The sequence below is a fragment of the Cricetulus griseus genome, chromosome 8, assembly GCF_003668045.3.
Source record: "Cricetulus griseus strain 17A/GY chromosome 8, alternate assembly CriGri-PICRH-1.0, whole genome shotgun sequence".
In the NCBI taxonomy this organism is placed as follows: domain Eukaryota; kingdom Metazoa; phylum Chordata; class Mammalia; order Rodentia; family Cricetidae; genus Cricetulus; species Cricetulus griseus.
In genome coordinates, this window is record NC_048601.1 from 44,297,667 (window position 1) to 44,321,488 (window position 23,822).

General features: G+C 45.3%; 1 protein-coding gene and 1 long non-coding RNA gene across 2 annotated transcripts in view; both read left to right on the forward strand.

Annotated features, from left to right (window-relative positions):
* The first annotated feature begins 6,954 nt into the window (after positions 1-6,954).
* Positions 6,955-11,126, forward strand: LOC113837027. Its single transcript, XR_004770970.1, has 3 exons — positions 6,955-8,771; positions 9,223-9,367; positions 10,869-11,126. It is a non-coding gene; the product is annotated as an uncharacterized LOC113837027 (long non-coding RNA).
* A 982-nt stretch (positions 11,127-12,108) lies between these two features.
* Positions 12,109-23,822, forward strand: part of Eif4e3 (eukaryotic translation initiation factor 4E family member 3) — a 41,149-nt gene continuing 29,435 nt past the window's right edge. The window contains 2 exon segments of the mRNA XM_027428971.2: positions 12,109-12,135; positions 12,138-12,235. Coding sequence (XP_027284772.1) covers positions 12,109-12,135; positions 12,138-12,235 — 125 coding nt within the window.

The following is a 23,822-nucleotide window of genomic DNA, read 5'->3' on the forward strand; positions in this document are numbered from 1 at the left end:
ATCAATGTAACCTCTTCCATGGCTTTTCCTTCTACATTGTTATGTTGGAAGTATGTCTTGTAAATAGCATTTTGTTGGGTCATGATTATTTTAGTGTGTGTGTGGGGGTGTGTGTATTCGTGCACCTGTGGAAGTCAAAGATCCACTTGGGTGTCATTACTTCCCAGGCACTGTCCACCTTGGTTTCTTGACATGGAGTCCCTGGCTGGCATGGAAGGCTAAGCTGGCTGGCCAGACAGTTCCAGTGTCTACCTGACTCCACCTCTAGAATGGTTGCATTCCTCTCTGCACTGGGATTACAAACATAGGCTGCTGCTCCTTTCTCCTTCCTACCTGGGCACTGGGGGGTTGAACTCACTCTAGCAAGGCAAGCTCAGTACCACTTTACAGGCTTCAGTTCCTCAGCCCCACTATTTGTTCCACTCATGCTGCTGCTTGCTGGGTTTCAGTACCAGAGCACCCTCCTGGTGTTGCTGGCTTGGGTAGCTGCACAGTGACAGCTGTGTCCTTTGTGTTTGGCTGGTAGTGTTGTCTGTGAGCTACCTCTCCTGCCAGCTCCTCCCTTCCCGGTCCTCTGTCTAGAGAAAGCCCTTTCGTCTGACTCTTCTTTCTGTGTTCATGGGCATTTCTGGGTGCCAGTGTCTCCAGCTCCAAGTGTGGGCAGTAGGAAGCAAAGGAAAACCTAGGGAGCATCCTGCCATATCAGCCCTGGGTATCAAGACCCCCGGCTGATGGCTGCCTTCTGTCCCTCCTCACTGTCATCTTGTGGTTTATTTATGACAGTTAGGGGCTCTCAGTATGCTGGATGGGAAGAATCAGGAAAACGCGTTCCCTCTGTCTTTCCGGTAGAGATTTCCTCGCGTTTGCAAGTGAATGGTGTTTCACTTGGTGCGGAGTCCCAGATGGACAGTCTTGCTTTATCTTCTCATTAAGTTGCAGACATTGTTCTACTCTTCTACCGTCTTTGCTCCCAAATTATTTTCTGTGAAAAAAAAAAACAAAACTCTAACTTTGCTCTTATTCTTTCCCACATAATTTTTCTGGTATTGAGCTACTTGATTACACCCTGTTTTTCTGTGCTTTTTTTCTTCTTCTTCTTCATTTGTTTGTGCTTAGGCTTCATTGAGATTTTTTAAAATTAATTGATTTTTAATATGCTGAAAACATAATGTAATTTTCATATAAATCTATAAAGGAGCTCTGAATATAGTTCCCTACTCCCCTTTTATGCCAGGCAAGCACTGAGCCATATCATCAAGTCCTAACTGAGATTGTATCTGTGGGCTTATGACATGTAAACAATCTTTCTCCAATAGCAGACGACTCAACTGAGTTTATATAAGTATCATGCTTTAACGTGTAGTCTAATGTGTGCTGGTTCCTCTAGTGTTTATTTAGTGGGTGGGTGTCCACATTCATCAGCAATAGAGGTACTTTCCTTCGCCATGCTGCTTCTAATTCTCAGAGACACAATCTGAGTATGCGTCCAAGTCAGGAGCCCACCTCATTTCTCAGAAGACTTAGAGTTGCTTTGAGGTGAGGGAGGCATGTGGAGGGATGGGGCAGCGGGTAGAGCACAGGCTTGGAAGCAGGGAGTTGAGTTTGAAGTCCACATCTTGTGACTTCATGTTGAGAATGTTATTAAAATCTGGAGAGTCCAGTGTATCAGACAGGGAGGGTAATGTTACCTGCCTCATAAAGTTGATACGTGGATTACATATGGGGGCGGCGCAAGACATGGTTAAGTACTGATGAAAATGGAGGTGTGTGTGTGTGTGTGTGTGTGTGTGTGTGTGTGTGTGTTTCACACACTTGTGCATACCCATGTGAATGCAGGAAGAGGACATTGGGTGCCTTGCCATATTCCCTTGAGATTGAGTCTCTTACTGAACCTTGATTTTTAGGGTGGAGGACTAATCACATGCTCCCAGGACCCACTTCTCTGTGCCCCGTGGTACTGAGGTAATAGTGCTCATGGTCATAGTCACCCCAGAATTCACCAGGGACTCAAAACTCAGGTTTTCATGCTTGTGTGACAAGTACTCTGTTACCCACTGTGTCATCTCGACAGCATCATGAGTGGTGTAGACCAGGCTGGCCTCCGCTCATGATCCTCCAACCTCTGCTTCTTCAGAATATCCCTCTGGAATACACGGCTGTGCTGGCAATTTTACTTATTCATGGCAAAATTGGGCAAGGTACAGGGATTTCCCACATGCATCCCTCCCCTGCCTTGTCTCTCTCTCACCAGAGTTGCATCTCTGAAATAACTGCAGTTGCAGCATTGCCATATAGTATCGCCTTAGCTTTTCTATTGTTTTCAACTTCTGTTAGTTTTGGCAGATATAGAATGACATGTATCTACTGTTATGGTAACATAGAGAATAGTTTCACTGCCTTAGAAGTTCCCATGATCTACTTGTTCATCTTTCTTCCTTCCGTGAGCCCCAGCCCACTGGTCTTTAACTGTCCCCATAGTTTCTTTTCCAGTGTGTTGAGTTCACACAGTATGTGGTCTTTTCAGATTGATTTCTTTCAACAAATAAAGTGTGCCTAATATTCCTCCTCATCTTTTAATGGTTTAAAAACAGGCACACTTCTCTTTATGGTCAGTAGTATTCCACTGTCAATGCACCCACTAAAGGCCACCCTGATTTCATCTGACTTAGGGCAATCATGAGTATATCTGCTGTAAACGTTTCTCTATGACTTTGTAACTCAGGTAAAGAACTGGGTTGCTATTGCTGGGTCTTCTTTTTTTTTTTCTAGACCAATATGGCTGTTAATTTTTGTACAATGCCAACTCAACATGGTAAACTGGGATACTTTTTTCCAAAGTTGACAGCACAGTTAAAGTTTCCAAAAATTCAAATTATATATGTATATATATATATATTTATATTCATATAAAATACCAATAATGGCAGTATGTTATGCATCAATAGCAGCAACAGCTTTTCCAGGTTCTACAGTCATTTGAACAAAATTGTAGACACATCCTTGCTGGGTCTTCTTGAAAGAGGAATCCTTGCTTTGTAGGGTGCTGAGGAGTTCTTTCAAAGTAGTTGTACCATTTGGCATCCCCAGCAATTAATGTGAGTCCCCGTAGCTCCTTGTCTTTGCCAGCATTTGTTTGTATCAGGTGTCAGGTTTGAGGTTTTAGTCATTCTAATAAGTTATGTCATTATTGTTTTAATTTGCAATTTCCCAATGATGTAAGATGTTGAGCATATACCTATTTGCTCTTTGCTGCTTATGTGTCTTCAGTGAGATGTCTATTTTTTTGTTCTTTTTCTAGTGAGGTCATTAATTTTTGAGTTTAAAGTGTTCTTTATATATGTTGGAGATGTTCCTATTTCTTCCTTGTAATATATTATTGCCCTAAGTATCTGCACAAGGCATTTTTGAGACCTCAAAAATAGCTGGAAAAACCCCACATACAGATATTTCTTTCTTTTTGTGGGAGAGATGGAGAAATTTTTTTTAACCTAGAAAATAAAAAGAAGATTGTTTTTCTGGGTTGCTTTGATCCAGAAAGATATAGACAGTCTGTACTCCATGTTTCTCAGCCATTGATGAGGAGTGGAAACTGCTGATCAGCTCAGCATCCCCTCCCTTCTCTGGATCTACCAGGAATCCAGGGCTAACATCAAACCAATGAGCAAGGTACCTTAAATTCCAGACAGTTATTCTGGCCTGGACCATTCTATTCAAACTAGTTGCTAATGCCACTGAAGAAAAGCTTGCCCTGTAGTGGATAGGAGGCTTTGTATTAAACTGTCTGGCTCCCACTCTTCCAGCTTCACAGTGATGGGTTTATATTACAGGACTCATTTTCATTTTATGTCTTTTTATTTACACACCAATTCTTTTGGAAGTAATTTTAATTCTCTGTTTTATGAGAGAGGGGCTCTGTGTCTGTGCATTCCTATATAAAAGAAAGAAAATGATTGTTTTTAATGCAGATTTGAAAGAAATATAATGGATTTCAGCTACAACAATTTCTCCTCATTTAGAAGAGATGAACACCTAGTTAGATGAACAATGTCATTCCTCCTATAATCGGAATATATCTGGTTTCCATGACAACCTGTACTTACCAGATTGCCTGGTAAAAGAAGTATTTTGATTCAGTCTTTGATAAAGGACTTGACCACTTTCTTCATTCCAACAATTTAATTCTATGTGGGTCCTTTTCCCCCCTTTAACATGGGCTGCTTCTGAGAGTTAGGACCTGGAGCCCATTTTAGAGATAAATTTCCTTTGGCATAAAAGGAGAGGCCTCTCCACCAAGTGCTGATGAATGTAGGAAATGAGGACCTGCCACCGGTCAGGTCATAGTCATTTTCTGGTATCTCCCCATTAAATTAAATCAACAGCCGCAGTGCCCTGACTTATTAAGACACTGTTTGATCTGTGGAGGAACAGTTCTATTGTTCATTTCCATCCAGAATCTCTAAACGGGAAGCTCCTCTCTCCACTACTAATTTATACCTTGTCCTCATAGATAGTCTGTGGCCTCTTACAACTAAATTCTGTTCTTGGAAAGAGAGTGCTGTTAATGATTTTCTCTCAAAATGAAAAATAGGGAATTATTTGCATCATTAACTATGCTTTTTCAAAATCTGAGAAATAATAGCCCTACATTTTATCGACAAGATTATGTTTAATGTAACATAAAATATTTAAGTCCAATATGGTAAGAAAACATGACCCTTGGGCATTTTAGTAATGACAGGGAACTGAACAAAAATGTGGGAGCATTCAGTCTAATTCTGAGGGGTCTACTGGGTTTGAGAGAACAAAGTGATTATTTGGTATCCCCAAATCATTGTCAACCATAGCAGTTATCTATGGCTTGAAACACTCAATACAAGTCACCAGGTATCTCATTGTCTATCAGACCTCTATTTTGTAACAGACCTCCTGCATCAATAGGTACATAGCCACAACCTCTGAGAGTGACACTAAGAAACTCTTAAAGCAATGGTACAACACACAATGTAACAGTATGTGTATGTTGTGTAAAAAATGAAAATAAAAAAAGTGAGACATCACCAGGCCTCTCTGTATTTATCATTCCTGCTGTTATTTGTCCAGGTCAGGAGACTTAGTCCCAGGTCACTTCCCCCAGCCTAACTCTTTGTCTGCCAGCATCTTTAATATTCCTAATTAGCACTTAGCTTGGAAGTTACAGTCCTGAAAAAGTTACACTGTGGCATTATTTTTTAAAATGTGCCTTCATTTTAAATCCTGCTTTATTTTTCTTTACCTATTGATTGCCCATCAGTTGGTGATTTTTTTTTTCTCAAGCTTTAGTGTACTCAGCTCTTTAGAAGTAAATGACTGGTCTGGAGAGATGGCTCAGTCCATTAAGTGTCTGCCCAGACAAGCACAAGTCCTGAGTCCTCAGCATCTACCTAAACATCTGGGCGTGGATGTGTGCTTCCACCTCTGAAGAGGCAGAGGGTCCCTGGATCTCCATGGCCTCCTAACCTAGCACAATCAGTGAGACCAGCTCCAGTGAGAGATCCTATCTCCAAAAGGTGGACTGGACTGAGGAATGTACATGTGGGCCTGTGGCCTATACTTACACACACACACACACACACACACACACACACACAATACACACATGCTACCACCACACAAAGGGGAAAAAGAAGATAAATGATTTAACAGAATATTTCAACAGGTGCTTTGATGAAGGCATCTTCCTCCTGCAGGGGTCACTATTTAGACATTTGTCAAGTTCCCATACCATCAATATGACTTTATAGAATTTGTTTTTTTGAGGGCTTCTGAGGGCTTCACCTCAGGGGCTAACTGACCTGCATGTGTGCTTCTGACTGACCAGCCACTCCAGTTTGTCAAGTTTTCCAGGGCAGGATGCTAGGGCATACCATTCAGTGCTCAAATAAGGACAGTCCTAGGCAAATAAGAAGGTTGTTCATGCTATGCAGCCTTTACCAACTCCCACAACAGGGCAAAGGAGAACACTTCTGTCCCATCCACCAAACTATGGAAGACTAGTCCCAGCAAGAAGTGCCTAAGGGGACAGTGACAGACCACCATGCAGTCACAGCTTGGATTTCCTAAGGCTAGGCACATGACCATTTTTCTACAGCAACAACCAAAACAGTTATTTCCCAGCATCCCTTTTGCCAGAGCTAGTGTTCCTAAGCTGGGTACTTTGTGTCCCTGCTTGGCAGTGCTCTGCATCTCCTGTGTCTCACACAATGGAACTTTCCATGATCCTCGGAGGATAATTAGAGATTGTGAATGGCAGAAAGGAAGAGTCTCGGGTAATATGGAGGAGATGTAAGCACCACATTGTGGGAGCCAAGTGTAGATTCGGCAAACAGGATCAGTAGATAGGATTCTCCCATGAGCCAGGCAGATGCTGGGATGCAGGAGTGGGGAGGGCCCAAGTCTGTTCCCAGGAGCTCATGTTAAGGCTAAACTCACACATACCAAGGGAATAGGGGTGAGCTTCCTTGGATTGCATATATTTTCAAATATATTCAATATATTTACATATTTCCAGGAATATGTAAATAGAGGTATGTGTTTGCACCTATATTTATATACACACATGAGTATATACCCACATACATTTAGAAATAGACTTCCAACTTCTTTTGGAAAGGGAGGAGGAAGTGTGGAGGATTCAGATGCTAGACTGGAGAATTCAGACTTCAGTCTGTGAGAGACAGCCATTTGGGGCCTTGAACAAAGAAGGAATAAAACAAAGCACATTGTAGGAGGTGAACATACTGTCTGTCCATGGACAGGAGGAGGAGTGGACAGTGAGAGCATGTACCTTTTTTCAGTTCCTTACCAAATCTTGATGGCGTGCCAGCAGGTGGCAGACCTGTGCAGTGCGCTGGGACAGAGACATGAAGAAGTGTGTCCCGACCTTCCCCTCTGGGACCAGATACCAGTGTGATAGATGAACTGTAGATTCAGGAAGCTTGTGACGTGAGCTCTGAAAGAAATAACCAGCAGGGGGCACTCTACATTCGAGTGGAGGCTTAGGACGGGAGACAGGACAAGCTATGAGGAGGAGAGGGCCTGGAGGGTCAATAGAGGACCGATGCACAGGTGCCGAGCAGCCCTAGAGAAGTCTTGAGGATAGGAAAGAGGACAGATCTGTTACGGAATCAGTGTTTGGAGGCTTGGACCTAGGCTGCTGTGTCATTTGTTCAGAAGACATGGGTTGGAGGCTGGAAGGCTGGCCAAGGGGGTGGAGCAGCTGCCCTTGCTGTCCTTTGCCGAAACTCAGGAAATGAGAAGCAGGAGTGGGTGGCATCCTTGAGAAGGAAGGAAGACCAACTCAGAAGGTGTGGGGAAGACAGGACATGGTCCACAACTGACATATGGTTTTCTGTGGTGTTCAGAATTCCTTGGCCTCATTACCACATTTCTCTAGGCTTTAGTGATCCAAAAACTTCACTCTAACAGTCTAGTGCAATTTCCTTTACACCTCTTTCCATTTGCTGCTCAGAACCAGACCCTCAGGGGCCGTTAGCACCTGTAACCCTGGTTGAGGTCAGTACCGCTGGTTGAGCTTTTACTGTGTGCAGCTTATAAAAGAGGGCACTCGTACCAAAGGGGACTCATATAAGCATCTCTTTTGCTTGAGTGAGAAATAGGGGGCCCAGAAAGTTTAATGTTCATGGATTGCCTAGTTCAAACCCAGGCAAAGCAATTGCTGTTAAAGTACACTATAGTCTCCCCTCACCCCGTTAGAGTCCCAGACTAGTTTCCTGCCCCTACCCCTACCCCTAAGAGCCATGGCTTTAGGACCAAGCAACTGTGGCTTTGCTGGAGGCTCTATGCCCCAGGTTTGTTTGTGTCTTCTTTCACTCTAGAGAGTCTGGGGTCTGCCACCTAGTGGTCACAGACGTCCTTTTTCTTTGGAGCTCCTAGGTGGAAGCAAGCAGGGCCTGGGTATTTATAGTATCACAAGCTGTAAACAGGAAACTTGTCAGCCTCAGAGAAGGAGACCAGCAATGTAAACAGCATATTGCCAACGAGGGCCTGCACCCATCCAACAGACACTTAACACGTGACTACAGATCTATCCATGTACTTGCACACATCCTGGTCACAGCAACACAGGTTTCTCCTGTCTGTATTGTTCACTGGTGATCTGAAGGGCCTAGGATGGTGGCATGTGCATAGCAGATATGCAAGCATTCATGGAATAGAACATTGGCCACATCTTTATGACTGCCCTACAATGTGTACATTACCTTGTTTAATGATGGCTTGTGGGATCTATGGCTTGGGATGCCCATTACTCATATGGGAATCTTGACACATGTGATTTGGACTTTCTGAGTTTAACTGCTGGGATCTACTCTATGCTGAGTTTTTAATGTTGCATTCCCACTGTGTGGACACATGGTAGAACTGTTTTCTCTCAAAGAAACCCCCAGACATTAACACTAATGTTCTGACTTTGGAGTAGAAGGTTTACCTCCCAGAGCTGTGACCGAGTGTATACATGAAGGGAATGTGACTACTTGTCCTGAACTGTATGACTTGCACAGTCTCTCCATTGTTCAAAGGATGGGCCTTTCCTTCCTTTCCAACTCCAACATTCTACTGTTTCTGTGCCTCCCAGGGAGCCGGATATGAGTGGAAGAGAGAGGACCACTTGTTACTAGGCAACCAGTACTTGCCTCACCCATGTTGCCATGGTGATGATGAAAGTTGGGCTGATGGGATTACCAGCTCCTGCTAATTGCACATGAGCACTCAAGGTCTCTGTCTTTTTCTTGCTTGCTCACTAGCTTCGACTGTACTGTCTTGTTCTTCTAGGAACCATAGAGAGACTCTCTCTCCTCTGTAGTCCTCCTGGGGCATCCCTGGTACACTAATGGAAAGCGACTAGAAATGGAGCCTGGCTATTCCTCTGAGTAGCTGTGTGACCTTGGGCAAGTTACCCAGCCTCTCTGGGCCTTCATTTCCTCATTTGGAAAATGAAGGGGTTTGAATGCTGATCCCTGACGAAGGTTCTTCCTAGCTTTCAAATCCTTTGATGCCTAGGGAGCATGTCAGGGGAACAGACCACACTGTTACCAGGCAACCAGCAGGCACCCTGCCCAAGTTGCCTTGGTGACTGGATACTGGAGGGGAGGGGAGTCACTGCTGCAGCTAATTGCTTAATTATTTATGAGTGCCTCAAGTCCTTTCTGTTGTTTTTGTTGCTAGGGGCTGTGGGGTCACCTTCTCCTCTCTCCTGCCACCCCAAGGCATCTGCATTGTGTGTTATGCAATGAGAGAGCACCTTGGCCTGGACCTCAAGCAACCCACGTCCTAGTTCTGCCTCTGTAATGTCCTAGAGCAGTGGCCTCAGGTAAGTCAGCTCACCTCTCCAGGCCTTGAGTTTCCTCTTTCCGATAGCCATGTGTTTGTTTAGGGGAACACTGAGTGCCCCATCTAACCAGAGGTTCTGGCTCCTGCCATCTACTTGTGAAGTGAGGCATACAAGTGAAATATTCCTAATTTGTTTTCAGTGAAGTATAATTTTGAAGAGTCAACATGTGTTCAGTGGGAAAGAGACAGAAGTGCTGGTAGTCGCCTCTTCTTGCCTTAGTCATGTTGCCTGAATTCTTTATTAACCTAAGGTCATTTATATTTTACTCATTATGCATCACCAATTTCCCAAATAGATTTCAGGCCTTCACAGTATAAGATACAGTTAGCCCATTAAAGTAGAAATAAACATAAGAATATAGGAGTTCCTTCATTGATTAATATCCATGTTATAATCTAGAGACTAATGTAATTTTGAGCACCTTGGAAGCTAAAGCAAAAGAGTGATATATAATGCAGAAAAACTTTCAGACCTCTTCCGATCCTAAATCCTAGAAGGAATTTATTGTGTGGCTTTTTGTTTTATAGGAAGTGCAGATAGAAATTTAAAACTAGACCTTTCTGGCTGAGTGATTGTTACAGGGTATGAGGAAGAGTCAAAGCACGACAGTTCGGCTAGTTGCAAGTCATTAGAAAGCAGCCATCCTTTCTACCTATGTCTTAGAATTTCATGCAGATAAATGTCACTTAGTAAGTCTGAGTCCTCAGAGCCAGGAGCTATTAATAACTCACATGCATGGATATGTGCTTATCTTGTACAAGTTGGCAACATGTACTGGATTTTTAAATGCAGGCAGCTGTTCTCATCCCCCAGACTCCTTCTGAAGTAAGCCTGTACAGATGAGGATGCAATTATGAAGATGCCCATGGTGGACTTACTTATAAAAGAAAATGGCTAGAAAGTACATACTGTTGGGGGCTGTGGCTTTACAATGAGTCCTCTTGACACCTTTGTGGTGAAGTAGAACTGTGTGTTTTGATCTGGAAAAATGTTCAGGGACATAATGTTCAATAAGATAAGAAAGTGCAGCGTTGATGTTAGACGCATCTGTTTCTTCTATAAAAAGACTGGGAGATACAGTTTATAAATTGAGATGTATGTTTGTATGCACAGATGTGTATTTTTTTCAGAAGCTGTTAGTAGCAGTTTCCTCTGGGAAGCAGACTGATCGTCTTGGGAGAGAGAGACCTCTCCTCTATGACTTATTTTTACCCTCTGGACCTTCATTTTTCACTCAGATGGGCAGGAGGGCCTGGCAGTAGAAACCCTGAACTCTAGAGTTTCAGCATGCCCATTCAGATCGCAGCTTTGCCATGTACTAGTCACGTGACCTTGGGGTTAGCCTGCCTACTCCGTCCCACATCTGTAAGATTTGAGTGGATAGTACCCTCCACATCACATTATTTAAGGGGTACACAAGCTAATAGGGTAGAGCTCTCTCAGAAAGGCTCTAACAGTGCCGTATGTGTTTTTTGAAAAGGTTAAAGGGAAGATTAAACAACAAATGCCTCTGACCAGATGGATCGATCCTAGTACCTCAGTGATGGAAGATTTGATCAAATAGTCACATTTCCAGAATCTTATGCAGTATGGAAGTTACATTGCAAGAAGGGATCACAAAGCACACATTGTTTGGTTGTTATTTTATCTTACCTTGGCTAGTCCGTGGGGAAGACAGTGGTTCTGAGGGATAACCCATCATGAACCTATAAAGCCCCATCCCATCGTGTTCTCCAGCTCTTCTCCCTCAAGGGGAAAGCAAAATGAATGCTGTCCAGTAGAAAATGGACTAGGTGACCAACTCCTTGTCCCCAGTTGTTGGAGGCCAGAAAGGTACTACCTTGAAATTTGAGTTAGAGGGTTTCCAGGCCTCCCAGCATGCCTCCACGCCTTTGCCTTTCTCATGGAGAGAGTAACAGAGGCCTAGGAGGAGATTTGCTAGAGGGTTCCTCTTATTGTGAACTTGGGAGTCTCATGGCTACAGTGACTTCCTGCATTTTCACACTTGTAGGTTGTGTGTACAGAATCGCAGCTTCCTCCCTCTTCCTCTGCCTAGCTGGCGGCAGGCCTGAAGAACTTTGGCTGACTCCGAGGCCTCTTTTGGAAGCTGGGCATTCTGTAGGCACATCCAGAGTAGGAAGATATCCCCGGTCCCTTAAATACACCTAGTTAGGCAACTTTATTCTCACCACTAGGCATGCAAAAAAAGCTTCAATACTCCCTGGCTTCATTGTTGCCAGATTCCATCTTTGTCTAATACCTTGTTTCTGCACCCTCAGACATTGGAGCCTCTTTATCTGTTCGGCCATTGGTCCTCTCTCCATCTATCTGTCACATCCAACTGTGCTTCCATCTGCCCTTCCATCCCTCTGTCCCTCCTCCAGCCATCTGCCAGCCTTCCCATCCATCCAGCCTTCAGATTGCTGGTATGTCAATTCATTTCTTCTTCCTCCCTGGCACTGTTGGACTCTGAGATTCCATCCACACTGATCCATTGGCCGGACCTTCCATCTGTCCTTGGCCCCAGCTACGGGGCCAGCCGGGTGACTCTTCTTCTGCCCTTCTCTCTCGGGTCCCCTGCTCCGGGCGCGGGCCGGCCGGCCTTTGTTGGGTTGGGGCAGGGCCGAGGCGGTCGGGGCGGGGCGCGGCGGGGCGGGGCTGGCGCCGGGAGACTACTAGGCGCTCGGGTCCGTGCGTCCGCGGCCTGGCCGGCGGAAAACATGGCGCTGCCCCCGGCCGCCGCGCCGCCCCCGGGGCTGGCGAGCCTCTCGGCCTGCCGCTGTCGGCGCTGCGGCCCGAGCCGGTTGGCGTCCCGCTGCACTCGCCCTGGACCTTCTGGCTGGACAGGTGAGGGCCGCGCCCCGCCGCTTTGTCTCGGCCGCGTCCTCGCCCCACGCGCGCCGCGGCCGGGGGTCTCGCGCGGGCGCAGCCAGAGTTCCGCGCGTCCCCGGACAGCGGCCAGCCGGCCGGGATGGGAGTCGCTGCGGGCCGGGAGAGGCTGCCCGCGTGTCTCTGGGGCACTGGGCTCGCTGCGACCTTCGCGGCGGCTACAGGAGTCGGAAAAGTCGGCAAGCGGCAGGGAAAGCGTGCGGGTCCCAATTGGGACCTCGCTGCGGGCACCTGCGCTTCTGGCCCAGGCAGGGGGGCTCTGGTGAGCTGGGGCTTCTGTGATCCAGGACAACAGCTTTCTGGGGACAGCTCAGGTGCCCTTGCCTCCGAGAGGCCTCAGCGGCATCCCCTGTCCAAATCAGAAAACTTCTCACACCATCCTGGGTCTCCATCCTGCCTTGTTTTTCTTCACAATGCTCAAAGCCACCGCGTTCTTCCAGTGTGAACTTATTTTCAGTCTGTCCCCAAGCCCTCCATTGCGTGCCCTGAGCGAGATTCACAGAGGAGGGACAGGCTTTGGATGTATGCCAGAGTCCCCCACCTAGAACTGTGCCTGAGTAGAACACTTAGTTTTGATGCATGTATAGATGCATGGATATCCTGTCGTCTTAACACCTGTCACCTGTGTGGGTAATGATAGGTCAACTTGTTTCCAAAAGTGTGGGAAGTTTTGATAAAAACTGTGTCTACCATGGTTTAAGAGTTAAGAGGAAATGTATGTGATAGTTTCCGGAGAGAGTCTTACAGTCTACACTGTTTTTTTTTTTTTTTTTTTTTTTTTTTTTGCCTAGTACCAAATGCGTGCAAGTTTTGTTTTAAAGAGATACTCCTGTTTTAAGTGGATTAGTACCTGCCTCTAAGAATTGACACACCTAGAGCCAGTTTGTTTTCCTGGGACCCAGAGAAGTTGAGGGTGGGGGAGATGGTGTGAGTCTCATTTGCAAAACATTTTCACTTTCATTCTGAGATTTCAGCTTTTGACTGTCATAACAGGAGTGGCTTTGGGGTTTGGCAGTCATTAGCAAAGTGAAGTTATGTCTTTGTTTTCAAAGGTGTCCTCTTACTGTGTAATTGTTACCTGGCATCTGCTTTATTACACCCTGCCTGTGGTCCCAACTGCAGACCTGCTGACCAAGAGAAACAGAATGGAGAGAACTCCACTTTTAGCAGATTTAGTCTAGTTAGAATGGCACATTTTAGGACTATTCTAAGGTATCAATGTCTTTTAACATAAGACTATGTAGGCTGGTGGTATAGCTCAGTGGTAGAGTACATGTGTATCATGACCCAGGCCCTGGGTTCAATTCCTAGCCCTAGGGCAGAGAAAGATGAGCCCTAAGAATAGGTAGATCTAATAAAAGCACAAATTATGTCTTGCATATATTGATTTGCACTTTTCCCCCCTCTTAAAAGTCAATACATGAAATGCGTTATTTCTGTAATGTCTAAGCCTTTAATAGAGACACTATATTCATTTAGAAATTATAACAAGTTTCAACATTGTACCTGATCCATCATCTCAATTTCTATTGGACTTTATCTTACTTCTCTGAGAATGTACGTGTTTGTAGAGGCTCTGCCCACCCCCAGGCACATTCAGGGTTGTGAAGATCTCAGGTTCTAAAGGTTAACATGGAATTTTCCCCCCAGGGAAGCAACACTGCAGAGAGAGTTGAGGTTCTCATGAGAGCCCTGCAGGAATCCCAGCCATGCCTCAGTCTGGGGATCCACAGCATCTGAAGGCCCCCTGCCTCCTAGAGCTTCCTTTTGGCACCTCTTAAGAAGTTCCATGGTCTCCTTGCCCAGGCTCACCTAGTTGCACTCCATTGTTAAGTAGGCACAACGGTGGCATTTGTCACACAGGGCTATTGTGAGCTGTGAATGTAAAGTACCTACAGGTGCCTGGAATGGAGTAACAGCTTCATAAGTATCAACTGATGGGACAGAGAAGCTCGCTGGGTGGGTAAATTGCTGTGTACACAGGAGGAGCTGCATTCCTCTGCCTCTCCCCAAGACCCAAGTCAAAAAAGCCAGGCATAGTGGTACAGTACGCATAAGTACTCCTGCAGTACTTATTTATAGTCACAGTAATTTTAGTCTCAGCACTGGGGAGGCAGAAACTGGGGATCACTGACAACCGCTGGCCAGCCAGTCTATCCTTACTTGGCGTATGCTCAGCCAAGTGAGAGACCCTGTCTGGAAAACACCAAGCAGACAGCCTTACTGAGGAAAGACATCTGAGGTTGACCCCTGGCCTCCATATGCAAATGTATGTGTCACAGAGTAGCTGATACAAATTCAGTAATAGGAAGTCAGCATCCTACGTTCATTTCCCCACTAGGCAAAATTGAAGGACCCTTCAGAAGTTATTCACACTTTAAGTAGTCATCTGTAAAAATCTGTACTTGGTTAAAAATCTGTCAGCTGTATGGCTAAGAATGTACCTATGTGGGTCAGGACACCCAGTGAACAGACTTCTTCCCCTTCACTGGGTATTTAGGCCCTCTGTCCCTTCCGTTCTTGCCTGCATTGCCACTAGTGTCTCTGTGTGTTTGCTGGTCATTGCGTGGTGACCTCCTTCCTTCTGTTTCTCACAGGATCCGGCTCTTGGGCCTGTCCTGTCCAGGGCTGCTACCCAGGCACAAGGCAGGATTTCAGCTCCCACTGAAGCAGGAGATGACAGAACAAAAGAGGCAGATCCTGTAACCTGTCTCCACTTCTGTGCACTATGCCACCTTTTCAGCTGTCCTCACAGCTGTCCCCTAATGTCTTCTGAGCTTAGATGTGAGCAGTTAGCAGTTAATGCCATCGCTATCCTTCCAGTTTCTCAGCCCCCAAATCCTGGAGGCATCTATAACCATCTTGCCCAGCATAGAAAACTGAAGAATAACTGGGTGACTACACTCTTCAGCTCCCACTGAGCACGGCTCACTACCCTGCTGCCCTCCCTCCTTGCTCTTTCTGCAATGTCCCAAGCATTGGCCTTTGCCCCTGCTGCTGCTGCTGCTGCCGCTGCCGCTGCCGCTGCCACTGTCTGGACTTCCTTTCCTAAGTCTGCTCTTTGTTTCCTTCCAGTTTCTGCTCCTATGTCACCTTCCAGGTGAGAGCTCCCCGACCACTGATGTGGAAGGGCACACATGCCTCCCCGTGTGCACCCTGAGTCCCTGATGTGTTACGTTTTGTCTTTAGAATCTTCACCCTTGGCTGTTCTCTCTCTCTAGAATGTGAGTCTATGAGGGCAGAGCTCCGATCCTGTTGCTCACTTCTCAGCTTCTAGACCTGGCCTAGTGGTGGCGTTGAATTCTTCCCATAGCAACCGTGCTTTCCAGGGGTGGCTCGTGGCACTCTTTCACATGTCTGTCTGTAACCCGTAGCTCTAGACACGTACAGCCAAGAGCCAGGAGGATGCTTTCCTGATTACTCCAAACGGAGTTGATTTGTCTCCAGCATTGCCTTCCTCTGCTCACCCATGTCATTTCACACCCCCACCCTACTATCAGCATTTCAAAGTTGTCATGTCTGTCTGATCCAGAATCTTCTTTTCTAAGTACCATGCCCATCCATATATACACTTCTGTAATCTTAGTAACCCTTAGCAAACTTATTAAAGTCTAAGACATCCCCTCCTCCCCATGAGCCCCTCTCACTCTTTTGGCTGTAGCTGGTCATCTGTAGCTCCAGGAGCTGAGGTACCTGCTGGTTCCCAATCTCCACTTGCTACAAAGCCTTGTCTGGGAGGGAACCCTTCTGAGCATATTCCTGCTGTGATCCTTCTGGCCTCTTTCTTACCATGCATCAGAGTTTACTGATGTCTCTCATTACCTAGCATTGCTTCTGCAGAGGAGTGTGTGGTCCAGATGAAGCAGCGTTCTAGATCCCTACCTATACTTTCCCACAAAGATGCTCTAAGTGGTGAGGTGTGCCGCGTGGTATTTTAGATACTAGCCATAGTAGATTTTGTTTTATTTTGTTTCTCAAGATAAGATCTTACCATGTATCCCAGGCTAGCCTTGAACTCTTGATCCTCCTGCCTAACCTCTGGAGTGCTGCAATTTCAGGCATGCGCCACCACACCTGGCTTTAGACCTGAGCCATATTTGCAGAAAAAAAAATTGTTTTCGTTCTGTTTTTAAGGAAAGCCATAAACTTACAAGTTATGGTACCAATTTATGTTTTGCTGTTTTAAGTTCAAAGCTCTTCTTTTGACCTGGCCATTACCTTCTCTAAAGTACTGCCATTTGTCCCATCCAATTGTATGTCCTCCTACCTAGTAACAGCAGACTTATGATGCTTGTCTTGGGTAGACTAGAGACTTCACTGCTGGTGAACTTTGTCTGATGAACTCCTGCTGTTTGGGATGCAGGATGACTCCTGGTCTACCCAGAGGACCAGCTAACACAGTGCTCCTCAGTCATGATGCTTGTAACTTCTGTTATCCTTTGGTTTTTCCACAGCATTTCTTTCTAGGCAGCATTCTTTTATGGATAGTTTGTTTATTTGTTTATTTATTTATTTATTTATTTATTTATTTTGAGACAGAGTTTTTCTGTAGTTTTGGAGCCTGTCCTGGAACTAGCTATGTAGACAGGCTGGCTTCAAACTCACAGAAATCCACCTGCCTCTATCACCTAAGTGCTGGGATTAAAGGCATGCCATACCTCCCAGCCATTGTCTCCTACTCTTGATAGTGAGATGCTGATGTCTTCAGGTCTGTGACCGAAGAGAGTGTCTGGCACGTAGCAGGTGCTTTGTATTTGTGGACTTATGTTATCATTATTATTAGGTGTATGAGTGTTTTACTTAATATTTGTATGTCTTGTATGTCTGTAGAGCACATTCATGTCTAGTACCCACTGGGACCAGGGAGTTTATCAAATCCCCTAGTGCTGGAATTAAAGACTATTGTGAGCTGCAATGTGAGTGCTGGGACTCGAACCCAGATGCCATGGAAGGGCAGCCAATACTCTTTAACTACTGAGCTGTCTCTTCAGCCCTGCACTTCTGTTTTGATCACAAAAGTGGACCATCTACGTATACCACCAACTCCACCCTGTCCATCTTCACTGCACCAAGTTTGTGTGTCTGAGGTGTATCTCTCTCTCTCTCTCTCTCTCTCTCTCTCTCTCTCTCTCTCTCTCTCTCCAGAATTCCCAGTCTGTGCTGTTAAAATGTTAGTTCCTACCCTGCCCAGGACCACTCAGTTAGACCTCTGGGTACAGAAAATGATAAACTTGTCACAAATGCCCCCCTTGTTTCTGAACTGGAATGTCACTTCTCCATGCATTGATTTTATGAACTGAACATATTGAAGTGAATCACTAATAGATAAGAGTGAAGCCATGGCCACAGTGTGGCCTTCCCTCCTAGTGGACCACATGCTTCAGCAGTATGAGAGTTCAGAAGCATCAACTTCTAAGGGATCTACCTTATAGTGTGTGGTACATCTTAATGCCTTCTCATAGTGTGGTCCATAACCACAAATTTGACACATGGAGGCGGGGCCAGGCTTGCAAAAGGAGACCCTCACATAATCTCTCTTCACTGAGTGGCTTGCATGGATGAGGTCAGCAGAGGACACAGGAAGAGAGTAACAGACATTGACACTCCTCCTCTCTTTTTCTTGCCCTTATATCTCCACAGATTCTCTGAGTGGCTGCGGGTTTTATTTTTGTAGAAGTTTCAGTATTGATCTGTCTGGCAGTCAATGCCCTTCCCCAGGGGATGCATGGCCTCTCCACATGTGGTCAAGTGGTAGAATGGTCCAGGGCCTTCAATATCAGCATCCTCACTTTGAAAAGTTACTCACCCTTGGCTGGTAGTGACTTAAAAAAAAAGAAAAAGAAAAAGAAAGAAAGAAAGAAAGAAAGAAAGAAAGAAAGAAAGAAAGAAGAGAAAGAAAGAAGAGAAAGAAAGGAAAGAAAAGCTGTGTTCCCGCTTTTCATATTATAGACACTATTGACTTAAACCCAAGGCAGCAGACAAGAATAGCAATGCTGCATGGTGATGTCTCGGGAGTCAGTCAGTCTTAGTGGGTCTGTGAACTTGTGTAGTCCCTCTGCACCTGACTTCTGGTCCCAAAGGATTAATTCTAAGTCAAGCTGAAAAGAGCCTCATGGCTACTGTAGAACAGGAATGACAACATTTGGAGGCAGGTAGAAATCAAAGCCCGATAAACATGTAGAACACTTGGGTTATGCAGACAACTTCAGCAGATGCGTTGCTGTCAACAACAAGCCCAGCCCCTTTTTATATGTGACTCTCAGACAGGAAACTGGTGTAGCCGCAAGCCACAGATCTATCTAAAAGTGATTAAAATGAATTCATCTTTAATGGAGTGAATGATGTATGAGGGGCATACTTAATCACGGGCCTGTGTGTGTTTTCCCTCTGACAGCTGAGCCCAATGTTGATGTAAATTGCTCGGAAAGGGTGGATTTCGGCAGACACATCCCTGCCTTTGAAGCCTTTCCCCTTCAGATTTGTTCTTTTGGCTAAAATGAAATCATCTCCTGTAGGATGTGGAATATTGTCATCATTCATGTTTTCACAAAGTGTATGTGCACTGGGCATATAATTGGAGACATCATACTATACAAAGCTATAAATTGTCTTTTCCCATCTTATCCTGTTAATATGACATACATAGTACTTCTGTGTGTTAAACAGTGGCCCAGGTACTGTATACCCTCAAGTACAAAATCCTCATGATATTACAGTGGATGTCCCAGTGACATCTTACAGAAGAAAATGTTGAGGTTAAGACAAGTGCCCTGTCTGAGATCACATAGAAGTGTAGGAGGGAAGCTGGATTGGAATAGAGCACTAGGTGACCACACGGTGATTGTGAGCCCCTAACCCAGTGGTCACTGGGAATAGGACTTCCTTCTCTCGTGTCTCATATCATGCAGTAGCATGGCTTTAGAGGTAATCTCTTAATTTCAGCCATTTACTTCAAAGATGGGGAACAAGGACCTGCTTTCATGGAAGATGATTAAGCCAAGGACCCCCTGAGTTAAATTTTTCAGGACCCTCTGAGATCACTGGGGGATAACTCATTGAGTAAAACCATTGCAAACATGAGGCCCTGAGTTTGAGTCTCCAGAGCTCACTTTATGCCAGCTGTAAAAGCACACCTCTGTGATCTCAGCACTCCCACAGGAAGATAGGAGGCAGAGACAGGAGAATCCCCAGAAACCTTCAGGCCAGTTAGCCTCAGAGTGGAAGGCAAAGAGCCAACAAAGACCAACACATGACCTTCCATCTCACATTTGAGTCCATACTCATGCATCACACACACAAACACACACAAACACACACACACACACACACACACACACACACACACACACACACACACACACACACACACACAGAGAGAGAGAGAGAGAGAGAGAGAGAGAGAGAGAGAGAGAGAGAGAGAGAGAGAGAGAGAGAGAGATACATAGAGATGGAGGGAGGGAGGGGAGGAGAGAGGGGGTGTTAAGTTTTTTAATGCAGAGAATAGATAGCCCTGTCTGAAACCCCATATCTAAGCCCCTGGACAGGGCTTCATATCCATATAAGCAGTGATTCTGTTGTGTTGGTGATGCCTTTGGGTGGTGATGAGGACTCTGTTAGAATGGTGGTTTTTACATTTTGCTCGTGATGCTGCTACTCACTAAACTTTATCATACAAGGTATTTGAATTTCTTATGATGGTTTATTTAGATGATACAGGGCCAGCATGACTAGAAGGAGTACTGGAAACCCTAGGGACTTAGCATGTCTGGGACCTAGACTTGCCTGCCTTAACAAGTTCCCAGGTGGTGATGTTACTTGTGAACTGATCACATCTTAGGTCACTCAGCTGCAGGTAGAGTGTGGGAAACCTTGACAGCACTTTTGCTTTGTGAGAAGCAAGTATAGACGGCTGGGGAGTAGCACCATGGGTTAGATTGTCTCGGTAGGAGCTGATTCCAAACTCCACCTGCAGTGGGCATATCTTTAGAGGTGCCCCTTCACAGAGAGTTTCCATCTGGAATGTCCAAGCTGAGGATTGCAAGGTGTGGCAGTTGGGTTCGTGTTCAGTACACAGTGGGTTCCTTCTAGGGTTACCACTGGCTCAAGATGTCAGCCAGCTGTGGCTCAAGTCTCAGCTCTGCCACTGCCAGCTATGTGTCATTTAGTGAGTTCCTGTACCAGCCCAGCCTTACTACTCTTATCTGCAAAGCGGAGGCTAAGCATGATGTGCACGTGCAGAAGACATGTAATCTCTTCAGTTACTGGCACATGGTATCTTGAAAAGAAGTGAGGAGGGTAACATGATTTCAGACATTTGAGACATCAGTGAAGAGATCCTATTCTTGTGAAGGGTCCCAGGGATTTATTATAATGAGTAAATGTGGTTTGTAAATAGCATATTAAAATTTTACATGCAAGTGGTGCTTTGGTGATTGGGAACCATTTAAGTAGAACAGTTGGTCCAGTATTACTGGTTGCCTATATGCTCAGTACTTTTCCAAATGAAAAAGGGTTTTCACCAGTTTTATAAAAGAGAATCCCTTCAGTGTTATCCTGCTAAGCCAGAGTTACAGGAGTAATATAAAAAAAGGGATCTTGGAATTCAATCTTAAGTAACATAAACAGCACTCTGACATCTTCACATTAATCATTGACTTGGCAAGGCCCAGGTCCTTAACCAATGGTTTCTTAATTAACTAATTTCACAAGGAGACAGCCTCCACCATGGCTTCAACCTAAGGCTGGGAGAGTCTGGTGGGTGTCCTCTCTGCAGGTAGACGCAAGAGACTCTCAGCTATTTGTGTGGCTTTCTCCCTGTTTTTGGTTGATGTCTCCGTACTGGTGGCTTTCTCATCATCTGTGTCCTGTTCTGTCCATATCTCTGCAGAGGGTGACATCAGTTAACTATTGCTGATTAGATCCATTTTAGATGCACTATGTAAGAGACTTATACCTATCTCTAGTGCGTGTGTCCAGGCAGCAAAGCAGTAGGTACAGGCTATTTCTAGAGGGGAGAGGCAGGGGATGAGGCTGGTGGCAGAACTGGGCTTGACTTGGGAGCTGTTGATTACAGGGGGTAATTAATAAAATCTATTACTTTCCTTCTCCAGCCCCTCAGTGGCCTTTGTTGGGTGTGTTGTCTTCCCCCTTAGCAATAATCTAAAATGTTCTTCCTCCAAAGCTATGCTCCTTGTATTGCAAGGCATCAGTACCTTGCTTGCCTCAGTGTAGCAAAGGACAGAGAATGGACAAAAGCAGGTAATGTAGGAGGAGGGAGGGATTCGCTGTAATACCTGCTCTGTGGGTCACCATGCTGACAGTGATGCCTCAGTCTCTAGTGAGAAGTAGTGTAGCCCTAGGAGAAAGTCAGGAAGACCGTGGCATTAGAGGCAGCAGATGAAGAATCCAGATCTGTTACTTCAAAACAAGCATGCAGAATCTCTGTTTCCTGGTTTGTAAGTATCGGTTATGATACCAATCTGGCAGAATTGCTTTGTGAATCAGAGCTAATACATGCTCAATAGGAGGAGGCTGTGATTACATGACAACTGTTATGTAAAGAGCAGCCTTGAATAGAACACTACAAAATCCAGACACTGATCTCCAGGCACATTTATTCCTCTATTGCTGTGTTCTCAGAGCTAGCACTGCGTTGCAGTTAGGCTCCTGTAGATTCCAGAGAACTGGAATATAGGCCTGATCCCAAATTGTGGGATTTGTGGTCCTCTGAGAATGGCCACCATTGACATGTGCACTCCCTTGTCAGCTTTCTTTTCCATCTCTTCTCTCCTGAGAAAATAAAACAGGTCCAAACTTTGTTCCTTTGCCTCCAGGAGCCTGGGGGTGGGGCTGGGGGTATTCAGAAAGCAAGAGGTGCCATCTGTAGAACATATACTCCACAGGACAAGGGCTGTGTCCCCAGCTCCAAAAGAGGTAGTAATGAATCTTTGCCATGTGATTAAATGTTAAATTCTCTGAGACTCTTCATGTCTATACCAGGGCTTTCTGCACTATGGATTTTGATCTAGAAGCTTCTGTATTGTGGGTATTGTCTTGTGCACTATGGGAGGTTCACCCGCTTATTTATAGCAACACAAAATGCCTCCCAGTACTGCCTTTGGTCATCTGGGTCAATGCCATTCCAGACGAGTGCCCTGGTCTGCAGGCAGAGGGCTCTGGTTAGTATTAGAGGATGAGATCTCTGATGTTGGTAAGGTTAAAGATATAATAAAGATATGTGTTGCACATGTGGTTTCAGTAAGAATGTCCCTCATTTGAAACCTATTATACATCTTTGCCCTTTAGTTGCCTATGTGGCAGTAGCCTTACTCAGTCTGCATTGCCTTTTCAGGAAACAGCCACAGACCTGTAGTCCCAGCCACTCCTCAGGCCGAGGCAGAAGTATCTCAAGTTTAAGGCCAGCCTGGACAACATAGTGAGACCCTGTCTCAAAATGCATCTTTACCAAAAAAACAAACAAAACTATGCTAAGGATGTAACCCAGTTGCCTAGTATTTGTGAGGCTGTGGGTTCAATCCTCAGTAATGAAGAAAAAAGCAATCGCAGTAGATGACAGCAGATGAAACACCTTGAATTAGCAAATCAGTGCACATTGGCCTGCTTACGAAGCAGGTCACTTGAAAACTTTGGCTGCTTTGCCATTCTAAAATGGGCTCTGTGGCTGTGGCCCAATCTTTCCGGTTAAGGAAACCTGAGGTTCAGGGATGAGGTTGAGACATAACAATATGTTTTAGTGACTATTGGGATCAAGTTTGGTGACTAGAACACCAAACCTGCACTGACCAGCCGAGCTAACATAGTCCTGACAACACTGTTGTGTTCATAGGCAAGACTGATATTTACAAAACCACCCAGTAGCTAGATGAGACCTCTGAGACCAGAGTCACAGCTTCCTTTGTGAAGTAACTGGGAATCTGACTCTACAGTTGCTGAGACCAAATACCATGATCAAATGTAACCTGGGGCAGAAAGGGTTTCCTTTGGCTTAGGGTTCCCGAGAGCTAGAGTCCATCATGGCAGGGAAGGAATAGCTTGACAGCAGGAGTGAGAAGCTGGCTGATCACATTTCGTCTGCACACAAGGAACAGAGAAAACAGGAAGAGGAACAAGGCAATAAGCTGTCAAAGCCCACCACCAGGGGCGCACTTCTACCCAGCAAGGCTCTACCTCCTTAAGGTTCCCTGACCTACCCCCAGACAGTGCCACCGATTAGGTACATTTCTTCAAATTGGGGTTCTTTTCATGCTAACTACTACACTGAGTTTCTGTGGAGCCTGACGTTTCCTTCCTAACCCTGATGCATTGGTATCTAACTGTTAGCCTATCAAAGGACGGCCGTGGCAGAGCATGTTCCTGTTGGGTGTTGCAAGGATCTTCCTTGGCCTGCTTCATTGGAAAGACTATTTTAAACCATGTCTTCTAATCCCTGCAGACACACTTTTGAATTAAAAATAAGATTAAGCAAAAGAGATGGCCTTGTTGAGAACATGCCAGCATTCCTTAGGAAATGAAGATGAGTGGGGCT